The 21,551-nt window shown below is 49.1% G+C and overlaps 3 protein-coding genes across 4 annotated transcripts in view; 1 reads left to right on the top strand and 2 right to left on the bottom strand.

The window, feature by feature from the left end:
- Positions 1-5,572, bottom strand: part of Mad1l1 (mitotic arrest deficient 1 like 1) — a 320,097-nt gene extending 314,525 nt beyond the window's left edge. Inside the window, exon 1 of the mRNA XM_041648485.1 lies at positions 5,516-5,572. The gene's annotated coding sequence lies outside the window, so the exon portion shown is untranslated. The remainder of the gene's footprint in view (positions 1-5,515) is intronic.
- A 4,592-nt stretch (positions 5,573-10,164) lies between these two features.
- On the bottom strand, positions 10,165-13,875 carry Mrm2 (mitochondrial rRNA methyltransferase 2). The gene is made up of 3 exons (XM_041648564.1): positions 13,802-13,875; positions 12,916-13,205; positions 10,165-10,768 (listed from the first exon to the last, which is right to left on the bottom strand). Exons 1-3 carry the CDS (start codon positions 13,807-13,809, stop codon positions 10,326-10,328), a joined length of 741 nt encoding a protein of 246 aa, XP_041504498.1. The 5' UTR covers positions 13,810-13,875; the 3' UTR covers positions 10,165-10,325.
- On the top strand, positions 13,139-20,184 carry Nudt1 (nudix hydrolase 1). Of its 2 annotated transcripts, none has more exons than XM_041648566.1 (4): positions 13,139-13,251; positions 16,836-17,000; positions 17,418-17,563; positions 19,628-20,184. In XM_041648566.1, the coding sequence occupies exons 2-4, from the start codon at positions 16,849-16,851 to the stop codon at positions 19,798-19,800; spliced, it is 471 nt and encodes a 156-aa protein (XP_041504500.1). In that variant the 5' UTR covers positions 13,139-13,251; positions 16,836-16,848; the 3' UTR covers positions 19,801-20,184. The 2 variants fall into 2 exon arrangements, with proteins under 2 accessions (XP_041504500.1, XP_041504499.1); XM_041648565.1 differs by lacking the exon at positions 13,139-13,251 and adding an exon at positions 13,870-13,904.
- Positions 20,185-21,551: the final 1,367 nt, after the last annotated feature.

Raw genomic sequence — 21,551 nt, 5'->3', positions numbered from 1 at the left:
TACCTGGCCATGCCGGTGTCTTTTGGGTTCAGGTTGCTTGGGGTGAAGAAACAAGACAAGGAGCAGGAGGCTGAGCGGTGGTATCACAGGTTTATTATGAGGGTATCTATGGAGAGGGCCTCCCATAAAGACCAGAGCTGGGCTGGGGAGAGCATTTCTCCAACCTAGGTTTTTACAGGTGTCTTACTCGAGTGCAAACCTCTAGTTTATGAATCAGCTGTGTGTCTCTTTGACTAAGGAAACTATACTAGACCCTCGGGCCGGAGGGAGGCCTGAAATGTGAGGCATCTTGTAGACTTCACCCACCCCACCACCGATGTAATTAACTTTCTGTGGCTAAACCCTGGATTTGAACTTTTTTTCTAATTGCTAACATCAGTCTCTTCCACCTGGATTGACTCTATCATTTGAAAAGGGAAGCCACACACACACCAAAAAAGAGAACTAAATGCTTTATAAAAGAGTGGGGGTGTGGGTAGGACACTGGTGGGGGATTGTTTGGTACTAGACGGGGTGTCACTGTGGGAGAACCTGTGGTACCCCACCTGCCAGACCCACCACAGGAAGAGGTTCCTGATATCGGGGAGTAATGAGTTTAATCTTTGGGAGGCAAAACAGGTTAGTCTGTGTAGGGAGACTGAAAGGCTGTGGGACCGGGCAGGACAGAAATTTCTGCTACAAGTCTGTTAAAGAGACAGGGACCAGCCGGGCAGTGGTGGCGCACACCTTTAATCCTAGCACTAGCACTTGGGAGGCAGAGGCAGACGGATCTCTGTGAATTCAAGGCCAGCCTGGTCTACAAGAGCTAGTTCCAGGACAGGCACCAAAAACTACAGAGAAACCATGTCTTGCCAGAGGTGAGGAGGAGCCCTGGGAACAGAACCAACCATGCCGGCCAACACCTCAGAGAATACTGTCCCTATGTGTGTATTTGCACTTTGCTGTTGAGGTCCTGAGACTCAGCCTTGGAGTTTTTGGAGGACTTGCCAGAGCTTTCAGAAGTATGACAGGAAGGTGACACTGAGGACATGGTGGAGACACCGAGGCCCATAACAGGGCAAATCAGAGATATGAGCAGGAGAGAATAGAGGCTAGGAGAGGACAGAGAATTCGGATACAAAGACCCAACCTCCAATGAGGCGACATCATAGTACCATACCCACAGAGGAAGAAGACTCCCAGGGAAGTGATACCAAAGATCAGTCACTAAAAAAAAAAGTTGGGAGCTGGACAGATGGCTAGGGGTTAAGAGCACTGGCTGCTCTTCTAGAGGTCCTGAGTTCCCAGCAATCCATATGGTGGTGGCTCAGGACCATCTGTAATGAGATCTGGTGCCCTCTTCTGGTCTGCAGGCATACATGCTGACAGAACACTGTATATATAACAAATAAAGATTTATTTTTTTTTAAAAAGGTAGAAAGGAAGAAAAATATTTGGAGTGATGTCCCAGCTGTCTAGAACTGTCACCTCATTTTCCCATACTGAGTATTTCCCAGTAGGATAGCACTGCAAGAGGCTGGTGGGTTCCCACTGTGGCCAGGTGGGAGTATCCCTGCGGTAGAGTGCAGAGCTGGGTAGTATCAATGAGCACAGAGGTGGGGAGTGCATAAGGAGAGTTATGTGAGATGAATGTGATGGGGCACACCTTTAATCCCAGCATTGGTCTACACAGTGAGTTCTAGGACAGCCAAGGTTACATAAAGTGAACCTGCCTTAAAAAACCAAACTAAAAAATAGAGAGAGGCTGGACATGGTGGTGCATGTCTTAATCTCAGCACTTATGAGTTCGAGGCCAGCCTGGTCTACAGAGCTAGTTCCAGGAAAGCTGGGACTACACAGAGAAACTCTGTCTTGAAAAATGAAAGAAAGGAACGGAGGGAGGGAAGAAGGGAGGTCAGAAGGATCTGGGTAGAAATGCCCAGTCCCACCCCAGCAGGGAAGGTGGGTTAGTAGCCATAAGAAGCTTAAGTGGCTGAGCTGGAGACAGGCAGCAACAGGTCACCTACGGGCTTTCTGGAGGAAGCCAGAGGCTAGAGAAAGGGAGAGCCTGAGGCTCTTTTCAGATCAGTAGCAGGCTGGGCCAGGGAGGGAGTAGTACATGGAGATGCATGTGTTGATCCAGGCTGACACAGGGGCCGTAATGGCAGGACTGCTGCATTCCCATGGCCCTGCAAGCCCAGGGCACTCGTAAGAAACCCTGATGAGGGCAACAGGCAGCATCCAGCTGCCAGACAGAAGCTGGGAGCTAGGAAAAGCAAAAGCTGGAAAGCACAGACAAGAGAAGTGTGCCAGGGTTCTCGAGTGGCAAGCAGTGACTGGCAGCAACTAGTCAGGTGGAGAGAACTAGGTACTGTAAGGGGAGAGGACAACTAGTCAGGTGGAGAGAACTAGATACTGTAAGGGTAGAGGACAACTAGTCAGGTAGAGAGAACTAGATACTGTAAGGGGAGAAGACAACTAGTCAGGTGGAGAGAACTAGATACTGTAAGGGTAGAGGACAACTAGTCAGGTGGAGAGAACTAGATACTGTAAGGGTAGAGGACAACTAGTCAGGTGGAGAGAACTAGATACTGTAAGGGGAGAGGACAACTAGTCAGGTGGAGAGAACTAGATACTGTAAGGGTAGAGGACAACTAGTCAGGTGGAGAGAACTAGATACTGTAAGGGGAGAGGACAACTAGTCAGGTGGAGAGAACTAGGTACTGTAAGGGGAGAGGACAACTAGGGATGCTGCTCCCTGGTTGGGCACGCTTCTTAGTTTGGAATGGTGGCATCAGAATGGAATGGTATAACTCTAATTCAAACAGTGAGGGTTGGGAGATTACCTGGTGTAGGGCTGGAGAAATGGTTTACTGGGTAAAGATGCTTGCCACCAAGCCTGCTGACCTGAGTTTGATCCCCATGACTCACATGGAGAAGGGGAAGAACTGAGAACCACAGCATGACACCTGCGCACCTTGGAAAAGTCACATATGAGGGGTGGAATAACAGTGCACAAATTAATCCCAACACTCAGGAGCCAGAGGCAGGCAGATCTCTGAGTTCGAGGCCAGCCTAGTCTACAGCGTGAGTTCCAGGACAGCCAGGGCTGTTACACAGAGAAACCCCATCTCAAAATAAATAAATAAATAAATTTAAAAAGGGGAGGGTGTCAAGCTGTGCAGTAGTAGCACACACCTTTAATCCCAGCACTCAGAAGGCAAAGACAGGAGGATCTCTGTGAGTTTGAGACCAGCCTGGTCTACAGAGAGAGTTCCAGGACAGGCTCCAAAGCTACACAGAGAAACCCTGTCTCGAAAAAACAAAAAATAAAATTAAATATTAAAAAAGGGGGGGCTATAGAGTACCCTCACAACAAAAGCAGACAGATTCAGGATTAGGCAACAGGTTGGCCATCCTTTAACGGCCCCGTATCCCCACACACACAACCCGCACACACCAGAACAGAGACAGGACTCTAGGGTAGGTACAGAATATTCTGCTAGGTCTGAAGAAGGCTCTTCATCCAACAAGAACAAAATAGGCTTGCCAGCAACAGACAATGTTGCCCTGGGTTCAAAAGTCATGGTGGTGGTAGGGGCAGCAGACCCCAAGCCTCCTCAGTATCCTATCAAGAGCCAAGTAATCACGTAGGCCCTCTTCTGGAGGTCACCTGTGCTGCCCTAGTACTTCCACTTAGAGCCAGCCCATGGAACGCTGACTAGACCACTGAGGTTGTGGTCCCCATCCTGAACGTGGAGGGAATCTGCATGTGCCCTGGTGGCTTCCCAAAGTCCTCCCCAGTCTTCTGGAAGAGGAAGGAGAAGCTGCCAGAGACGGCATACCAGGTTAGACTGAGAACCAGGGAAGGTATTGGGATTCCGTAGGGAGGACGAGGGTTCCGTGGTAAAAGAGCCCAAGCATTTCTCAATCTGAGAACGGTTCCTAAGAAGAAAGGGAATGTACAACCCACTGGAGAGGCTAAGGCAAGACCATAAATTCGGAGCTAGCCTTGGTTATATAGCCAGATCCAGGTGACATAGCTAGACCCAATCTCAAAAAAAAAAAAAAGTAAATTTAATCTTTTGAAATTTAGCCTGAGTTTTCCAATTAACCAGAAACCAGAACTTTGGCACTCACCCCAATTACACACATAGCAAAGCTGGTGGGCCTCGTGGGCGACAGGCAGGGTGGGAAGGAGCAAGCCTCTGCTCTCCAAGATCAAATAAAAGCCGCTTTCTGGCCTCCCTCTTCTGAACTCAGCCACTAACACACTAGTATGAAGGGCAGCAGTTTCAGGAGCTGCCACGCTACACAGGCGTCTAAGGCTGTACCCACTCAACAGAAATCCTGAACTGCCAGACAGCAGACCCTCCCCAGGACTCTAGCTGCTCCGGAGGGCTTCTGAGCTGACAGGTACACCGCTTCTTTCTGGTCTCAGCCCAGGGACAGCCTGGGACCCTGACACTTGGTGACACAGGTCAGTCACCCAGGTACTCGGAAGGCTGAGACAAATTCAAGGGCTGGTCACGAGTTCAGGCCTGCTTGGGTTACATAAGGGGTTTGAGGCCAGGCTGGAAAACTTGGGAAGACTTATTACAGAATAAAAAGTAAGAAGAGTGCCGGGCAGTGGGGGGCGCACGCGGGCCTTTAATCCCAGGACTCGGGAGGCAGAGGCAGGTGGATCTCTGTGAGTTCAAGGCCAGCCTGGTCTACAAGAGCTAGTTCCAGGACAAGCTCCAAAGCTATACAGAGAAACCCTGTCTCAAAAAAGAAAAGAAAGAGAAAGAAAGGTAAGAAGAGAGCTGAGAATGGGGTTGGGTGGGTGACTGCTTAGCATGCAAGGAGCCCGAGGTTCACTGCTCAGTACTGGGGGTTGAGGTTGGGAGGAATGGGGATCACAGTGTGTAATGCACTTTAGGTCAAGCCTGACAAATAGGGTTCCATCCCTTCCATATGGTGGAAGGAGAGAACCAACTCCTACAAGTTGTCCTCCTCCACAGGAAACCCTGGAATGTGTACACCTACACACCTACACACACCTACACGTTAATTCAATAAACTAAATTTTTAAAAGAATGGAGACATGACTCAGGGGTAGAGTGCTTGCCTAACATACAGGAGGTCCTATGTTTAATCCCACTACCGCCAAAAATAAACGAATAAATAAAATGGGCGCTAACAGGGGCGTGCCGCCAAGACTGTCAAGTTGAGTTCGATCTCCCAGACCTACAGGGTTGCAAAGAGGTAACCGACTCCGACCGGGGAGCCCTTCAGACCACAGGCCACGCCGCCCTCCACCCCCGGTCCAGGCACGCCTCCCCGCACCCTACAGTGGGACACCGGAATGGGAGACCAGCCACTCCGGCCCCGGGAGCGCAACACCCGAGACCCTGCAAAAGGAAGGCGCGCGACAGGAGCCGACCCGAGCCGTGTGCGTGCCCGATGGCGACAGACATCTCCATCCCACGGCTTCGTTGCGTCCCCGGCAGGGCGCGCAGCTACCAGTCAGGCAAACCCAGTCACTGTCACTAACCTCAGCAGAGCAGTCCGGCGCAGCAGCCGACGCTCGGATCTCCCTCCTCTCCGCCGGCGCCTATGTCTCGCGAGACTTCCGCTCGAGTCTCGCGAGATCCGAGAAAGCGGCCCGTAAAGCATAGAGTAAGTGCGCCCACGGGCTTGACCAGATGTTGGTTCGCCTGAGGACAGACAGTTCTATATCCTCGGCGTCCTGCCTAGGGACCTGCAACCAAAGCTGAGCCAGGGTGTCCCACTGGCCCACAAGGCACTCTTCCACCGCTACTGAGTGCTCAATAATGTGTGAAATAGCAGAGCCTGCGGAGGGATCAAATTTTAGGGAAGTTGACGTTTCCCTCAACCTTGCTACTATGTAAACATGGGTTATTTTGTCTCGGGCAATGTTTTGGGGTTTCGGTTGGTTAGCATTTTTCTCTCTCTTTCTTTCCTTTGAAAATGAGAATTCCTGGGAAGAAGTTGTGTCTGCGAAGGCGGATTGATTGACTTCAATAATGGTGCGGGTCCAGGGTCCACAGTCTGATGTCGATTTGGGATTAGAGGCAGGCGTCACCAACCGGGAGGTAGTGACACTCAGAAGGCAGGCAGATCTCTGTTGAGTTCGAGCCCAGCCTGGTTTACATAGCTACTTCCAGGACAGCCGAGGTTGTTAGACAGAGAAACCCTGTCTCAAATAAATAAATAAAATAAAAATAAACTATCTCTCACCCCAACACCTGAAAAACAGAATTTTACCCTGTAGCCCAGGCTAGCCTCAACCTCACTGTGTATGTAGCCCAGGTGGGACTGGAACCCCCAGCCTCCTTAGTGCTGCTGAAACTGGCCTGCCTCTTTGGTTATCAGATTCTTGAGACAAAGGACCCCAAGATATTAGATTCCTCCTAAGGATATCCTCCCAGGAGAAGAAAAGACTGAAGCCTTGGGGCAGCCATAGGAAGAACTTATCTCCACAAAAATGATTTAGAGTTTGTCATCTGAAGGTGAGGAAAGCCTTAGATCTGAGACAAAGATGGGACTGACCACACCCAGGCCAGACAGCTTCCTGGAGCAGACCTCTTGCCTTCTGTTTAAAACCCTCACCCTACGTCAGTGTCAGGCCCCTGAAGTTGGTTCTTGGGGATAGCCTAACTCTATGTCCTTCTTCCCATTGTGGCCACATTAAATAAATCTCCTTTTTCTGATTTGCTATAAATTTGTCTCTTTTTAAATATTGAGGACAGGGCTGGAGAGATGGCTCAGAGGTAAAGAGCACTGACTGCTCTTCCAGAGGTCCTGAGTTCAATTCCCAGCAACCACATGGTGGCTTATAGCCATCTATAATGAGATCTGGCGCCCCCTTCTGGCTTGCAGGCACACGTGGAAGGAATGCTATACACATAATATAATAAATAGATATTTTAAAAAAAAATATTGAGGACAAGTGGCCAAACCTGGTTTGTTGGGACACAGTCTGGGACAATAAATCTCAACACTGAGATGACAAGCATGTGCCACCATGCCCAGCTGGGGTTTGCTGTAGAATAATCTTTTAGTACACTGTGAAGATTTGTCACTCAGATTGGTTTAATAAGTTGAATAGCCAATAGCTAGGCAGAGAGGACACTAGGAGAAGGTTGGAGAGGCAGGGAGTTGCCAGAGAGGAAGCAGCATGGGGAGAGCAAAGTAAAGGTAAGAAAGCCACAAGGCAGAGAATAAGTTAATAAAAATGGGTTAAGTTGTAAATGCTAGTTAGAAACAAGCCTAAGCTATCAGATGAGCTTTTATAATTAATATGAAGTCTCTGAAGGATTTTAGGTGAGCTGGCTGGTGGGACAGAAAAAGTCCGACTACAGGTGTTCTGTTTGGGTGAGATTTGGTTTTATTATTGTTTGGTTGGCTTTGGTTTTCTTCAAGATGGTCTCACCCTGGCTGTTCTGGAACTCCCTCTGTAGACCAGGATGGCCTCAAATTTACAGATTCTCTTACCTCTGCCTCACTAGTGCTGGGATTAAAGACATGAGCCACACTATGCTCAGCCTGAGATTTTTGTTTCTTGTTTTTGTTTGTTAGGCCAGAGCTCTACCACTGAAATACTCTTTTTTAAATTCCACAGGGTTTTGTTAAGTTCCCTAGCCTGGCCTTGAACTCATGATTATCCTATCTTAACCTCCCACATCATTTGTACTACAGGTGTGTGATAACACACACCCAGCTCTATAGTGTTGGCTTGAAGTACTATAGTCTTGGAGTTTTTCCTGTGCCCATTGGAAATCCAAACTGGGCTACCCCAGGGTTCTGCTTGCCAGAAGAGCTCTAGGGCTCCTTCCCTCGAGGCAGGTCAACCCTAACTGATGGCAGCATCTCTCCCATCCTTGATGTTGGACCCTTATAGGTAACAGTGTAAACAGTGCATCTCTGATGCCAGTGCAGTGTGTCTTTTGTTGTTTTTCAGGATGGGGTTTCTTAGTGTAACCCTAACTATCCTGGAAATCTACCTGTCCAGTGCTGGGATTAAAAGCATTACCACCACCCCAGGCTCAACAGTGTAATTTTAAGAAAGTCTGCAGAAAGCTTTTCTGTCTTCAACTGAACCTTCTGCTGTGCTGATGGACCGATTAGAGCTTCAATGCTTGGGGAAGGTTGGGAGGTGGCAGGTCTGGAGCCTAATTAAAACTTACTCTGACTGTTCAGCCTCCCTAAACAGTCATCCCCTGCCCACCTCTGTGTCAGACCTAACATCCTGTAACAGATAAAACCTTTGGGATGCATTATCCTAAACACCTTTAATATCCTCCAGCTAAAAGGCTAAATACCATCAGGGAACATCTGAGGTGTACAGCAGAGATGTCTCTGCTTGGCTGTAGCCGACTACTTAATGTTTCCAGTGTGTTTGGAAGGTGCCTTGATTGCTGGGTGGTGGTGGTGCCCACCTTTTGGTTTGGGCTCCCAGCGTTTGGGAGGCAGAGGCAGGCAAATCTCTGAGTTTGAGGCTAGCCTGGTCTACAGAGTGAGTTCCAGGACAGCCAGGGCTACACAGAGAACTGTCTCAAAAAGAAAAGAAAAAAAAAGTGCTTGATCTAGAATTTTCTTCTGCTACTATAAAAACTTAAACAAACTAGTATACTGCTGGAACATGGGACGCAGAGTGGCCGAAATGTGTGTTCCTGAGCCACGGTCACTCAGTCTGGGCTCCAGGATAAACTCTCTCTTACCCGCTCTGAGGTGAAAGCCATGTTTTGCATCCTCCCTCTCTGGTGTAGGCGCCCTCCTCTGTGACCCTCCACAGATCCACCGAGGGAGCCACACAGCAACCGCAGCTGCCTGGCACCTGAGTCCGGCTTCAAATGTCCCGACTGTTTCAAACACCCGGGGCAGACATTTGCCCGTGAAAAGCCTTTGAGACCTCTGGCGGCCATTTGCACCCGGGCCAGAGCAGTCCTTCCCTGGATGGCCCAGCAGGCCACTGCGGTTAGTGCAGAGGCCTTCACAGCACGAGGAACCGCTGACAGCGGTGCAGACACAACTGCCACATCCTCTCTCTGGCTCTACAAAGAGGTGGCTCTTTCCATGATTTTTGCTTTTGTTTTGAATTTGTGTATGGGTGTCTGTGCACATTAGTACAGTACCCATGGGGGCCAGAAGAGGGCGTCAGATCCCAAGGGCTCAGGTTACTAATGGTTGTGAGCTGCCATGTGAGTGCTGAGAACCTGGGTCCTCTGGAGGAACAACACTTCACCTCAGATCTCTCTCTCCTGCCCCTCCAAGTTTTGGGTTTCTTGTTTTGTTTGGTTCTTTTTTTGACGTGGGGTTTCTCTGTGTAGCCCTGGCTGTCCTGGAATTCACTCTGTAGACCAGACTGACCTTGAACTCGCAGAGACCCACCTGCCTCTGCCTCCAGAGAGCTGGAATTAAAGGCCACCACCCAGCTTTTGTCCCCTCCCTTTTATAGCCTTCAATCTCCATCTGTCTTTGTCAAAACTCTCTTCAAACACATCATGAACCAGGTGTGGCAATATCCACTTGTAATCCCAGCCCTTGGGAGGTGAGGCAGGAGGATTGTGAGCTCATAGCCAGCTCAGGCTACAGAGTGAAACCCAATCTCAAAAACGAATTAAAAAATAAAAAGTCAGAAGGATAAAATCATGATATAGAAGACTGTTTAGTCTTGTTTCCTAAAAGCAACCTTGGGAGGAAAGGGTTTACTTGACTTCCTCATCCCAGTCTAACTGATCATTGAAGAAAGTCAAGGCAATACTCAAGGCAGGAACCTGGAGGCGGTAATTGAAGGCCACGGAGGACCCCTGCTGACTGGCTCCTTCTTTGTGTCTTGCTCGCCTTGCTTTCTTACACAACTCAGGACTACCTGCCCAGGGGTGGCGCTGCTCCTATTGGGCTGGGCCCTCCTCCCACGTCAATCATTAATCAAGAAAACGACTCCTCTCACAGATTTGCCCACAGGCCAATCTGATGGAGGCGGTTCTTCAGCTGGATTCTTTCTTCCCAGAAAGAAATGTCAAATTGACAGAAACCATCCTGAAACATCTGCTCGTGTATGTGCACGTGGGGGTGAGGGGACAACTTTCGGGAGCTGGCTCTCTCTTCCCACTGTGGGGGTCCTGGAGAGCACACTCAGGGTATCAGGCTCAGTACAGGCACCGTTACTCACTGAGCCACCGTGCTGGCCCCACTTTTATCATTTTTCACCAACCTCAAATACATTTTTTTCATCTCTTTAAAACTCAAGAGGTGCCTAGTGGGGTGCTGTCCACATCCACAATACAGTTCCGATCCCAGACACTCTCAGGAAAGCACCCCCAGAGGGCAGGGCAGACTCACTGCTCCGTGGAGCCCTTCCCTCCCCGGTACTGCGTGGCTAAGAGATACACCTCTGAAGACTCCTTCCTGCTGGCCTCTGGTTTCACGACCCTCGTATTCTGGAATTCCTGGGTCAGTCTCTTCTGTAGCAGGTGACTTTTACTTCCAGCCCAGGTTTTGCACAGCAGTGTTCCCCCGGGATGCAGGATATTCGCAGCCATGCCCACAAGGGTCAGGCACAAGCTGATGAGCCTGTCGTGATCGAGGTCTCGGATCCCCGTGGCGTTGGGTGCCATGTCACTGAGAATCACGTCCGCTCTCCTTCTGGGAAGCAGTTCTAAAATTCTCTGGCAAGTTTTGGGGTCAGTCACATCAGCAGGGCATAGGAAAGTTGCTCCTTCCAGAGGGAATATGTGAAGAAGATCAACCCCGAGCACGTAGCCCACAGGAGAGCTGGAGTCTATGGAAGCAACGGAATGCGTTATTACACTGTGAATCTCCCTACCAAAATATAAGCCAGGCACCAGGACCAAGAAAACCAGTTAACACGCATCTCTGTCCACAAGAGGCCTTTTATATGAAGACACGTAGGTAGACGTGATGGCACAGGCCTATAATCCCAGCACTTGGCTGCCTGAGGCAGGAGGATCGTCACACGTTCAAGGCCAATTTGGGCTACCAAGTGAGATCCTGCCTCTCAAAGTTGAAGAAAATAAAAGATACATTGTGTGGGATAGGGTGACCTCTACTCCCCTTGGGCCAGCTGGGGAAGCTGAGACTTGCAAAGGAAATGGTGTCCCAATTATCCTGCTTGACAGGTGGAGGTAGGACCACAAGACAGGGAGAATCCCACTCTGCTGTCAGTTCCCTACCCCAGCCTCCTCTTCTCTAGGACTCTTCTCCCAACTATCTTTTTATTTTATTTTTTTTAATATTTATTTATTTACTTATTATGTATACATTGTTCTGTCTGTGTGTATGCCTGCAGGCCAGAAGAGGGCACCAGACCTCATTACAGATGGTTGTGAGCCACCATGTGGTTGCTGGGAATTGAACTCAGGACCTTTGGAAGAGCAGGCAATGCTCTTAATCACTGAGCCATCTCTCCAGCCCCTCTTCTTATTTTATTCTGCCTGTTTTGGTTCTAAATTAGGAATCTCACTAGGTAGCCCAGACTGGCCCAAACTTCAGCTCCTCTGTCTCAACACACTGAGTGGTTGGGGGTTACAGGTAGGTACCACCACACCCAGCTCCAGTTCCCAACATTGCTTTTTGTTTTGTTTTTTTTTTAAATGGTTGTTTACTTTTTATTCCTTGAGACAACCTCACTATGTAGACCAGGCTGACCCCAAACTCAGAGAACTGCTTGCTACCTCTGCCTCCAGAGTGTTAGGATCAGAGACATGAGTAAGCAGGCTCTGTTGTTTTGGTTTGGCTTTTAGATTTATTGTTTATTGACATGTGTGTGTTTGCATGTGTGGATGTGCACTGGAGTGCAGGTGTCTGTACAGCCTCCATTATGGCCCAGCCCACTGTGAGCATTGCCACCCCGCGCAGGTGGGCCTGAGTCCATAAGAAAACAGGCTGAGCAAGCCTGGAGGAGCAAGTCAGTATGCAGAGTGCCCCTAAGAGCTCTGCTTCCGCTCCTGCCTCTGCCTCCCTTCATGTAAGCTGAAAGAAAGCCTTCCCTACCCAAGTCGTTTTGGTCATGGAGCTCACCATGCGATAGAGAGCAAACTAAGATGTTGTTGCTGTTTAGTTTTGTGGGGTTTCTTGTTTTGTTTTGAGACAGGGGCTTGGTATCCAGCCCAGGCTGGCTGCCAACTCATGTGGCCTGTTTTTTAGTTTGCTTCTTGGTTCTTTTTAAAATAACCCTTGGTTTACCGTGTGTGTGAGTGTATGCAAGTGGGCATGCGCCATGCACACTTGTGAAGCCAAAGACCAACTTTCGAATATCAGTTCTCCCCTCACCATGTAGGTCTTGGGGAGAGAACTTAGGCCATCAGACTTAGCAGCAAGCACCTTTTATCCACTAAGCTGTGACCCTTTAATACAGTTCCTCATGGTGTGGTGACTCCTAACCGTAAAATTATTTTGTTGCTACTTTATCACTATAATTTTGCTACTGCCATGAATAGTAATGTAAATAAGTAAGGGACTCTGAAGGGGTCGCAACCCACATGTTGAGAACCACTGCTGAATAAGCCATCTCCACAACACCAACATCATTCCCACCCCTGCCCCGCCCTCCCCCCCACACTTGCCTGTCGATGTCCCCCGCCCCCCATCTCCCGTCCCCACCCCACCCCCCAAGACGGGATCTCCGGTCCTGAACTCCAAACCTACTGTGTAGCTGGGATGATCTTACATTTCTAATCCTCCTGCCTTCACCTCCCAAATGTTACGATCATAGGCCTGCACCAGCACACCTGCTTAACTTAGCCGCTGAGCGCCATCCCCAGCCTGTGTCCCATTTCAATAACTATCATCTCTAAGCCAACTTAGAAAGCTGTTCAGACAATGTCTCTGAATAAAGAGCTGCTATCATTCCCTCCAACTCACGACAGCCAGAGGAGCTGGTAGTGCCTAGTGACATGCACACCCCACCTGCGCCTGTGGCATTGACTCTCTGCACCGCAACCTGACTCCAGGCTCCCGGAGCCGCCCCGCAGTCCAGCACCCGGAGGCCAGGTCGCAAGATATGATGCTTCTCATTCATCTCCAGGAGCTTGAAGGCGCTGCGGCAGCGGTAACTCTCCACCTTTGCAGCCTTCACAAACGGGTCCCTTAGATGGCGCTTCAGCCACAGGTGCTCGGGACCCGTCCGAGCTTTGTAGCGACACGCAGCTGTGTGGAATCTCTGAGCCTTAAGGGGAACGCCTACAAGCTTCGGGTACCTGTTGGCGAGAAAGGAGTTAGCAGGTGGACATTACAGAGATGCAGGTAGGAGGTCCTGGTTCAACCTATTTTTTATTTTTGCATATGTATGTGCGGTATGCAGGCATGTGTATTAGTACGCGTGTGCGCATGTGTCTGCGAGTCTATGAGAACCCAAAGTTGACAAGGGATGTCCTTCTGGTTTGCTCCCTATCTTACATATTGAGATAAAGTCGCCAACCAGCCAGTCTAGCTTGTCAGCTTGCTCCAGGGGCCCGTCTCTGTCTCCCTAGCACTGGCGTCACATCTGGTCAACACACAAGCCCAGCATTCTGTGGGTTCCGGGCATCCAAACTCCAGTCCTCATGAATGCACAGCTTTATCCGCTGAACCATGTCGTCAGCCTTTCCACTTATTTCCACGCAGAAATCCTCACTCACTCACGTCTGTACATGAACAAACATCGTGAACACGCGACTCGCATGCCGGGACAGAGGCTGCGAGCGCCCCTCTGAGGCCTGAGACACTGAGCCCCCAACTACCGTCATCCACTCCACGCACGCACGCAGGCAGCAGGCACCCTTTTAGTGCAGGAGGACACCGTAACTCCACTCACCAAGCCATGGGCGCTTGCTGGCGGTTTCCTCCCCGCCGCCGGAAGTCCCGCCCTTTCTTCCAGCCTGAGCCCCGTCCCAGGAAGCTGTAGCTTGGGCGCGAAGGTACGGATGATTCTCACTGCGTGGGAACTGAATGAGGGAGAGACGCGGGAGATCGTGGTGGTGCTGGGGTGCCGACGGAGATCTGGGGAGGGAAGAGGGAGCAAGGACTGGGGAGATGCTTCAAGCCAGCCAGGAAGACTGGGGTGCTGGATAGACCTGAAGTCGGGGAGAACAGGGGAACTACAGACGGTAGGGAGCAGAAATCAGAGGGAAAGGGAACTTGGGACCTGGGGCTTGGGCGGTAAACTGGTGCAGAGGTAGTTTACAGCCAAGTTGCAAAGGCTTAGCCCCAGGAAGTGGAGGCTAGGGAAGAGCATTTGCAGAGTGCCCCCTGCAGGCAGGTCTAAGTTCTGCACTCCTTATGCATTGCCTCCAACACCTGCCACAGTTGACAATTCAGACAAGATAGTTGTCACCACCTCAGCCTCTAGCATATGAAAGCTCCGAGACGCATCCGATTTACCAGATCACAGCTGTCTGAGCTGAGGGAACACTAAACTGTCGTCCAGGACAGCCTAGTTTCCTTATAGGCTCGGCCGTTTGACCTCTTTCCAAATTTAGACCCTGCGCATGTTGTCTTTTCAGAAAATGTGAAAGTCTTACACAGTTCTGAGACTTACTAAATGGAACAGCTTTTGAAAACAAGGTTAATTGGGGCTGGAGTGATAGATACCTGTGAAATGCTTGCTTCACATGCATGAGGCGTTTTCATAGCCAGTGTGGCTTGCACCTGTAATCCCAATGCTGGGAGGCAGAGAAGTGGGGTCCTTGGAGCAGTCTGGTCAGCTAGTCTTGCTGACTGCGTGAACTACGGGTTCCAATGAGAGACCCGTCAAGTTCACAGCACCCACATGGTGGCTCACCAGCATCTATAACTTCAGTTCCAGGGGAGCCAGTGCCCTCTTCTGACCTCTGTGGGCACTGAATGCACACAGTGCACAGACATGCATGCAGACAAATTCTCATACACATGAATTAAATCTTTTTTAATATGAACAAGTTAGGCCGGCTGGGCGATGGTGGCGCACACCTTTAATCCCAGCACTCGGGAGGCAGAGGCAGGCGGATCTCTGTGAGTTCGAGACCAGTCTGATCTACAGAGCTAGTTCCAGGACAGGCTCCCAAGCCACAGAGAAACCCTGTCTCGAAAAACCAAAAAAAAAAAAAAGAAAAAGTTAGGCCGAAAGCAACCCATTGTCAACTGTGATCTTCACACAGAGGCAGGGACACACAAAAGGCCAATCAGCCATCTCTATCTGTGGGCTCAGTATTAGACCAATTCAACCAGCGAATCAAAAATATTCTCCAACCCCAATTAACCTTGTTTGGTAGAACTATCTCACTTAATAAACCTAACAACCGTGAGATATTTCCATTTACAGAGGGGAAAACAATGTGGGGAGTCTATGTTTGAAACAATGTCAACCAACAGAGCCATGGCCAAGCCCATTCTACTAGATTCCGATTATATAGACTCCAATCATCTTTGTCCTACCAGCTAGCTTCATCGAGACAGGTAGCTGAGCGTGCTCGCGTATGCCTGTCCTCCCAGCACTCGGGTTGTTGAGGCAGGAAGGTTGGGAATCCAAGTCCAAACTGGGCTACATAGCATGACTCTGTCTCATTGAACATCCTTGCAAACAAGTCACTCATCTCCTGAATGTGTGGCCATCTGTCATGACTCACTGCGTGAAAATTATTTACACAGTGTTTACGTTGCATTAAAGTGAACTAGAGGATACGTGTTGGTTATATGCAAATATGCCGTTTCATAGAAGCCATTTTACCATGCTTTGATTCTGGTATCCATGGCCAGGTAGGGGTCTCCTGGTATCAGTCACCTGTGTATATGGAAAAACAGCTGTATATAGCTGGTACATATAAGAGAGATGGCTGTGTTAGGAAGCCAGGACCTCGGGCATGGGCAAGTCAGTGTCAGGAAAGGGACACGGGCCAATGCCAAACACACTTACTTCTTCCGCTGACCACCCTCATCACCAGGACCAAGTTTCCCTCTTCTTTTTTCTCTTTTTAAGTTGTATTGTTTGTTTTTGTTTTGTTTGAGACAGGGTTTCTCTGCGTATGTATCCTTGGCTATCCTGGAACTCCGTCTGTAGACCAGACTGGCCTCAAACTCAGATATCTGCTTAACCTCTGCCTCCTGCCTCCAGAGTGCTGTGAGTAAAGGCATGTGCCACCACTGCCAATCTTATGTTTTTAAGTTAACCTATATTGTATGAATATAGGCATTTTATGTACATTTATATCTGTGCACTACATTTGTGCCTGGTGCCAGAAGAGGCCATCAGAATTGGAGTTAGACCTCTGTGAGCCACCATGGATACTAAGAATGGAATCCCAGTGCTCTGAAAGAGCAGCAGACGCTCACAACCAATGACATTTCTCTAGCCCTCATTCAGGTCCCTTATACACTGTAACCTCTTAGGAGGGTCCCCATTTCTGGATACTGCTTTAGCCAGTTGAGGCCAAGGAAAGGATAGAGCAACAAGAACTTTAGCCCAGGGAGTTAGGAAAATGGCTCAGTGGTAGAACACCTGCCGAGAATCTCCTAGTGAGGGGCTGGAGTGTGGCTCAGCGGTAGAGCACCTGCCTAGAATCCCCCAGTGAGGGGCTGGGGTGTGGCTCAGCGGTAGAGTACCTGCCTAGCATGCTCAAAGTTTTGAGTTCCATTCCCTGCACTGAAAAAAAAAAAATGGGGAAGGGAGGGCTCAAAGACATATTTCCCATCACCTGCCCTGGAAGCCACAGGGACTTTTCGTTGTGGCTGGGGAATTACCAGTCAGCCTCATTCTCCACCTCTCCCACAAACATCTCCCTCCCACCTGGCCACCACTCACTACTGCCCACATTTGATGCGTACCCTAACAGATCACAAGCCAAGCAGACCCAGTTTTCTGACCCTCTTCACAGGACCCAGGAGACCATGGCTACCTCCAGGCTCTACACCCTAGTGCTGGTGCTTCAGCCTCAGCGAGTTCTCCTAGGAATGAAGAAGAGAGGCTTTGGTGCTGGCCGCTGGAATGGCTTTGGAGGCAAAGTCCAGGAAGGAGAGACCATTGAGGATGGGGCTAAGAGGTAAGGAAAGGGGAGGTCTGACCACAGAGCCAGCTTGGCAGGGGTTGAAGACCTGGAGAGGAGGAAACATACCCTTGAAACCAGGCTGGCCTTGAACTCACAGAGATCCACCTGCTGGATCTTTACTTCCAGAGTGCTGGGATTAATGTTGTATACCACTATGCCCAGCTTTTAAATTTTTTAAAGTATCTTTCTACATATTCCAGTTGACCAAATCTTCCTGCTTCAGCTTCCTGAGTGCTGGGATTATAGGTGTTCAATACCATGCCTTATGTAGTTTAATTCCTAAATTGGATATAGTAACACCTCTACATGATGTCCTCCTAGAATATGCGGCCTATGGGTCTATGGCCTTGTTCCTTGTAAGCAGGGATGCTCATGAGCTAATGCCACTTCTTCCTTACCCATCTGCTGCAGGGAGCTGCAGGAAGAGAGTGGCCTGACAGTGGATGCGCTGCACAAGGTGGGCCACATATCATTTGAGTTTGTGGGTTCCCCCGAGCTGATGGACGTGCATATCTTCTCTACTGACCACGTGCACGGGACGCCCATAGAGAGTGACGGTGAGCCTTGGGCCCTACTCCCTCCTTTCAACCATGGGCAGGGAAGTGCACCCAGTCTCACTTACCTGCCTAGGAGAAAGGAGTCAGCCCTTGCCAAGTGTAGGCCCCAAGTCTGCCAACGTTCCTCCTCTTTGCTTGTTCACAGAACTAAGGAGAGATAGGCAAGGCAGCCTTGTAACCCAAATGACTGCCACCCCCCTTTTTTTTTTGAGACAGGGTTTCTCTGTGTAGCCCTGGCTGTTCTGGAACTGGCTCTGTAGACCAGGCTGACTTTGAACTCAGGCATGTGCCACCACTGCCTCACAAGCCCATTTCTTTATTTCACAAAATATGGTACACATATTGGTACACGCCTTTTTATCCCAACACTCGGGAGGAAGAGATAGTGGTATCTCTGAGTTCAAAGCCAACATGATCCACATTGTGAGAGCTTGTCTCAGAAGGAAGGAGGAGGAGGAAGAAGAAATAATAATAATAATAATAAAATAGTTGGGCTGTGGCTTAGTTGGCAGGAAGCCTGACTACCTACCGAGCATAAGAACCTGAGTTCCACTCCCAGCAGTGGCATGAACCAGGTTTGGTGTTACAAGTCTGTAATCTCAACACAGGAGATTAGCTCTCAATAAACAAACAAACAAGAAAGTAACCAGGTGTGGTGATGTGAGTTCATAATTGCAGCATCTGGGAGGCCAAGGCAGAAAGAGTGAATTGAGGGCATAGTGGGCTATCGAATGGGTTCTAGGCCAGCCTGAACTACATAACCCTTTCAAAACCACGACATGGGGGCTGGAGAGATGGCTCAGAGGTTAAGAGCATTGCCTCCTCTTCCAAAGGTCCTGAGTTCAATTCCCAGCAACCACATGGTGGCTCACAACCATCTGTAATGGGGTTTGGTGCCCTCTTCTGGCCTGCATACAGACAGAATATTGTATACATAATAAATAAATAAATATTTTAAAAAAAAAACCACGAGATGGTCATGAGGATGAGATAAAAAATTAGTCCAGGCTCCTTTCTCAGATAAGCCAGATACAGTAGTACACACTCATAATCCCAGCACCAAGAAAATTCAGGCAGAATTGTCATGAGTTCAAGACCAGCCTGGGTTCCACACTGAATTCCAGGCCACCAAGGGTTCTAAGAAAGTCCCTTTATCAATGAAAGTAAAACAGAGCAAGCATAGTGGTACCACACCCCTGTAAGGGAAGCTGAGGCAGGAGGATCACTACTTATTCCAGACTAGCCTGGGCTACGGTGTAGAAGTCCTGTCTCAAAAAACTCCAGGGAGTGGAGAGATGGCAGAGGACCCACGAGCATTTCCCAGTACCCATAACTCCAGTTCCAGGGGATCCCATGCCCTCTTCTGGCCTCTATAGGCGCTACATGCACATGGCATGTAGACAAAACACCCATACATATAAAATAATTTTTATAAAATGTTTAAAGAGGAGAGACATTGGAAAGCTGGTTCAGCAGTTAAGATCACATACTGATCTTCCAGAAAACCCAAATTTGTTTCCCAGCACTCACACCAGGTGGCTCCCAACTGACTAACACCAGCTTTGGGGAGATCCAAAGCCTCTGGCTTCTATAGGCACTTGCACTCAAATGCCTACACCTACACACAGACACACATGCATATATGCAGTCAAAAATAAATATAAAACCTGTAAAAAAAATTTGGCAAGTTAACAGCCACAACCAAAAAAATGCCAACAGCTGGAGATCTCAGTGGTTAAGAACACGTACTGGTCTTCCAAAGGACCCAAGTTCTGTCTCTAGCACCCACACTGGGCAGTAGAGGACCAGCTCTATCTCCAGCTCCTCTCTGGCCTCCTCCGCACCTACACACATGGCATTCATTCATTCACACAGACGTACTCAGATGCGTAGCAGATCTCTGCGTTCAAGGTCAACCAGGGCTACAGAGTGAGACCCTGTCTCAAACAAAACCAAATCTCCAAACAGGTGTTCACACACATTCAGAGGGCAGTCTCTTAGGTCGGCTGAAATCCATGTTCAACATCAATGTTCTTCCTCCTCCCCATCCCCTGCTCGAGACAGAAATGCGCCCTCAGTGGTTCCAACTCGACCAGATCCCCTTTGCAGACATGTGGCCCGATGACAGTTATTGGTTCCCACTCCTGCTTCAGAAGAAGAAGTTCTGTGGGTACTTCAAGTTCCAAGATCAGGACACCATCCTCGACTACTCTCTGCGTGAGGTGAATGAATTCTAATACGGACGTCTGGCCTGTTCTGGCCACATTCAGGTTGCTACACAGCCACAAGCTGTTGGTCCAAGGGCACCAGGAGGGGCTGGTATTTTCTACTGGAATGTGAAATGTCACTGATAGATTAATATGCCTGAATACTTTGTCTCCACCTGCTGGTCCTGTTTTGGAAGGTTGTGGCTTCGTTAGGAGGCAGAGCACTGATGGGGTAACTGAATCACTGGAGGTTAGAGATGTGGGATAGGCCTTAAGGTTTTATAGGTAGGTGTTGTAGAATATTATTTTAAGATGTATTGCATTTGTTTATGCTGTGGAACACTTGTTTTAATGATGCAAAGATGTGTTGCATTCTTTTATGTTTCATTTGTTTAACCCTGTGAAGCTGTGTTACTTTGCCTGTTTAAAACACCTGATTGGGGGGCTGGAGAGGTGGCTCGGCAGTTAAGAGCACTGGCTGCTCTTCCAGTGGTCCTGAGTTCAGTTCCCAGCAACCACATGGTGGTGGCTCACAACCATCTGCCCTCTTCCAGCCTGCAGGCATACATAATAAACAAACATTTAAAAAAAAAACCCACCTGATTGGGGCCGGGTGGTGGTGGCATACACCTTTAATCCCAGGACTCAGGAGGCAGAGGCAGGCGGATGTGTATGAATTCGAGACCAGCCTGATCTACAAGAGCTAGTTCCAGGATAGGCTCCAAAGCTACAGAGAAACCCTGTCTGGTGGGGGGTATGACACCTGATTGGACTAATGAAGAGCTGAATGGCCAATAGCAAGGCAGTGGAAAGGAAAGGTGGGGCTGGCAGGAGAAAGGAAGGAAAGAATAAATAGGAGAAAAAGAGCAAGAGAGATCAAGGAGTGAGAGAGAAGGTGCCAGCTACCCAGCCTGCCACAGAGTCAGAGTAAAGTAAGATTTCAGAAGAAAAGGAAAAAACCCGGAGACAAAAGATAGATGGGGTAATTCAAGAAAAGCTGGCTAGAAATAAGCCATGCTAAGGCTGGCGTTTCCAAGTAATAAGAAGTCTCCGTGTATATTTATTTGGGAGCTGGGTGGTAGGCCCCCCAAAAGATAATAAAAAACAGGTAGGTCCCACTTGCTGTCTGCTCTCTGCTTCCTGATGAAGTGACCAGCCACCTCATACTCTTGCCACTATGCCTTCTCTGCCAGGATGGACTGTAGCCCAACTGATCCACAGACCAAAATAAACTTGCTTGCTCCAAGTTGCTGTGTGATTACAGCATCAAGAAAAGTGGGGGCACAGGTGACTGGATAGGAAAGAAATAGAGATTTCACCAGGCACTGAGACAGCCACTACCTCAAACGGGGTGGACAGAACCAAAGGTTGAGGTGAGGACTCTTTTTATGCAAGAGCGTCAATCTGAATGGAAAATTAGAAGTTGTGAAATGTTTGGTGGGGGCAAGAGCAGGCATCCAAAGAAAACCGAGGAGATTAAGGGTGCCAGGAGAGACACTAGAACCGTGGGTCTCAAGAGGCAGAGGGTAGTGTTGTCCCAGTGAAAGCCAAGCAGTTGGACAGCAAACCAGGACCTGGTCTCCACCGATGGGCTGAACTAGGAAGAGAATCCTGAACAGTATTGAGGGTGAATAAAGCAAGCTGAGCATGGGCATCCATGTTGTGATCTATTTTTTGCCTCACTCTGGATGCAATGTGCCCAGCTGGTCTTACACTATGAGCCCCCTCCCCCAAAGTGACAGACTGCATGAGCTAAAACAAACCCGTTCCCACTACAATGC

Source organism: Microtus oregoni, unplaced genomic scaffold (assembly GCF_018167655.1).
Source record: "Microtus oregoni isolate MIOR12 unplaced genomic scaffold, Mior012 000003F_ref0000135, whole genome shotgun sequence".
Classification (NCBI taxonomy): Eukaryota; Metazoa; Chordata; class Mammalia; order Rodentia; family Cricetidae; genus Microtus; species Microtus oregoni.
The sequence above is the reverse complement of the archived record's forward strand: the minus strand, read 5'-3'. Positions and strand labels throughout refer to the sequence as shown.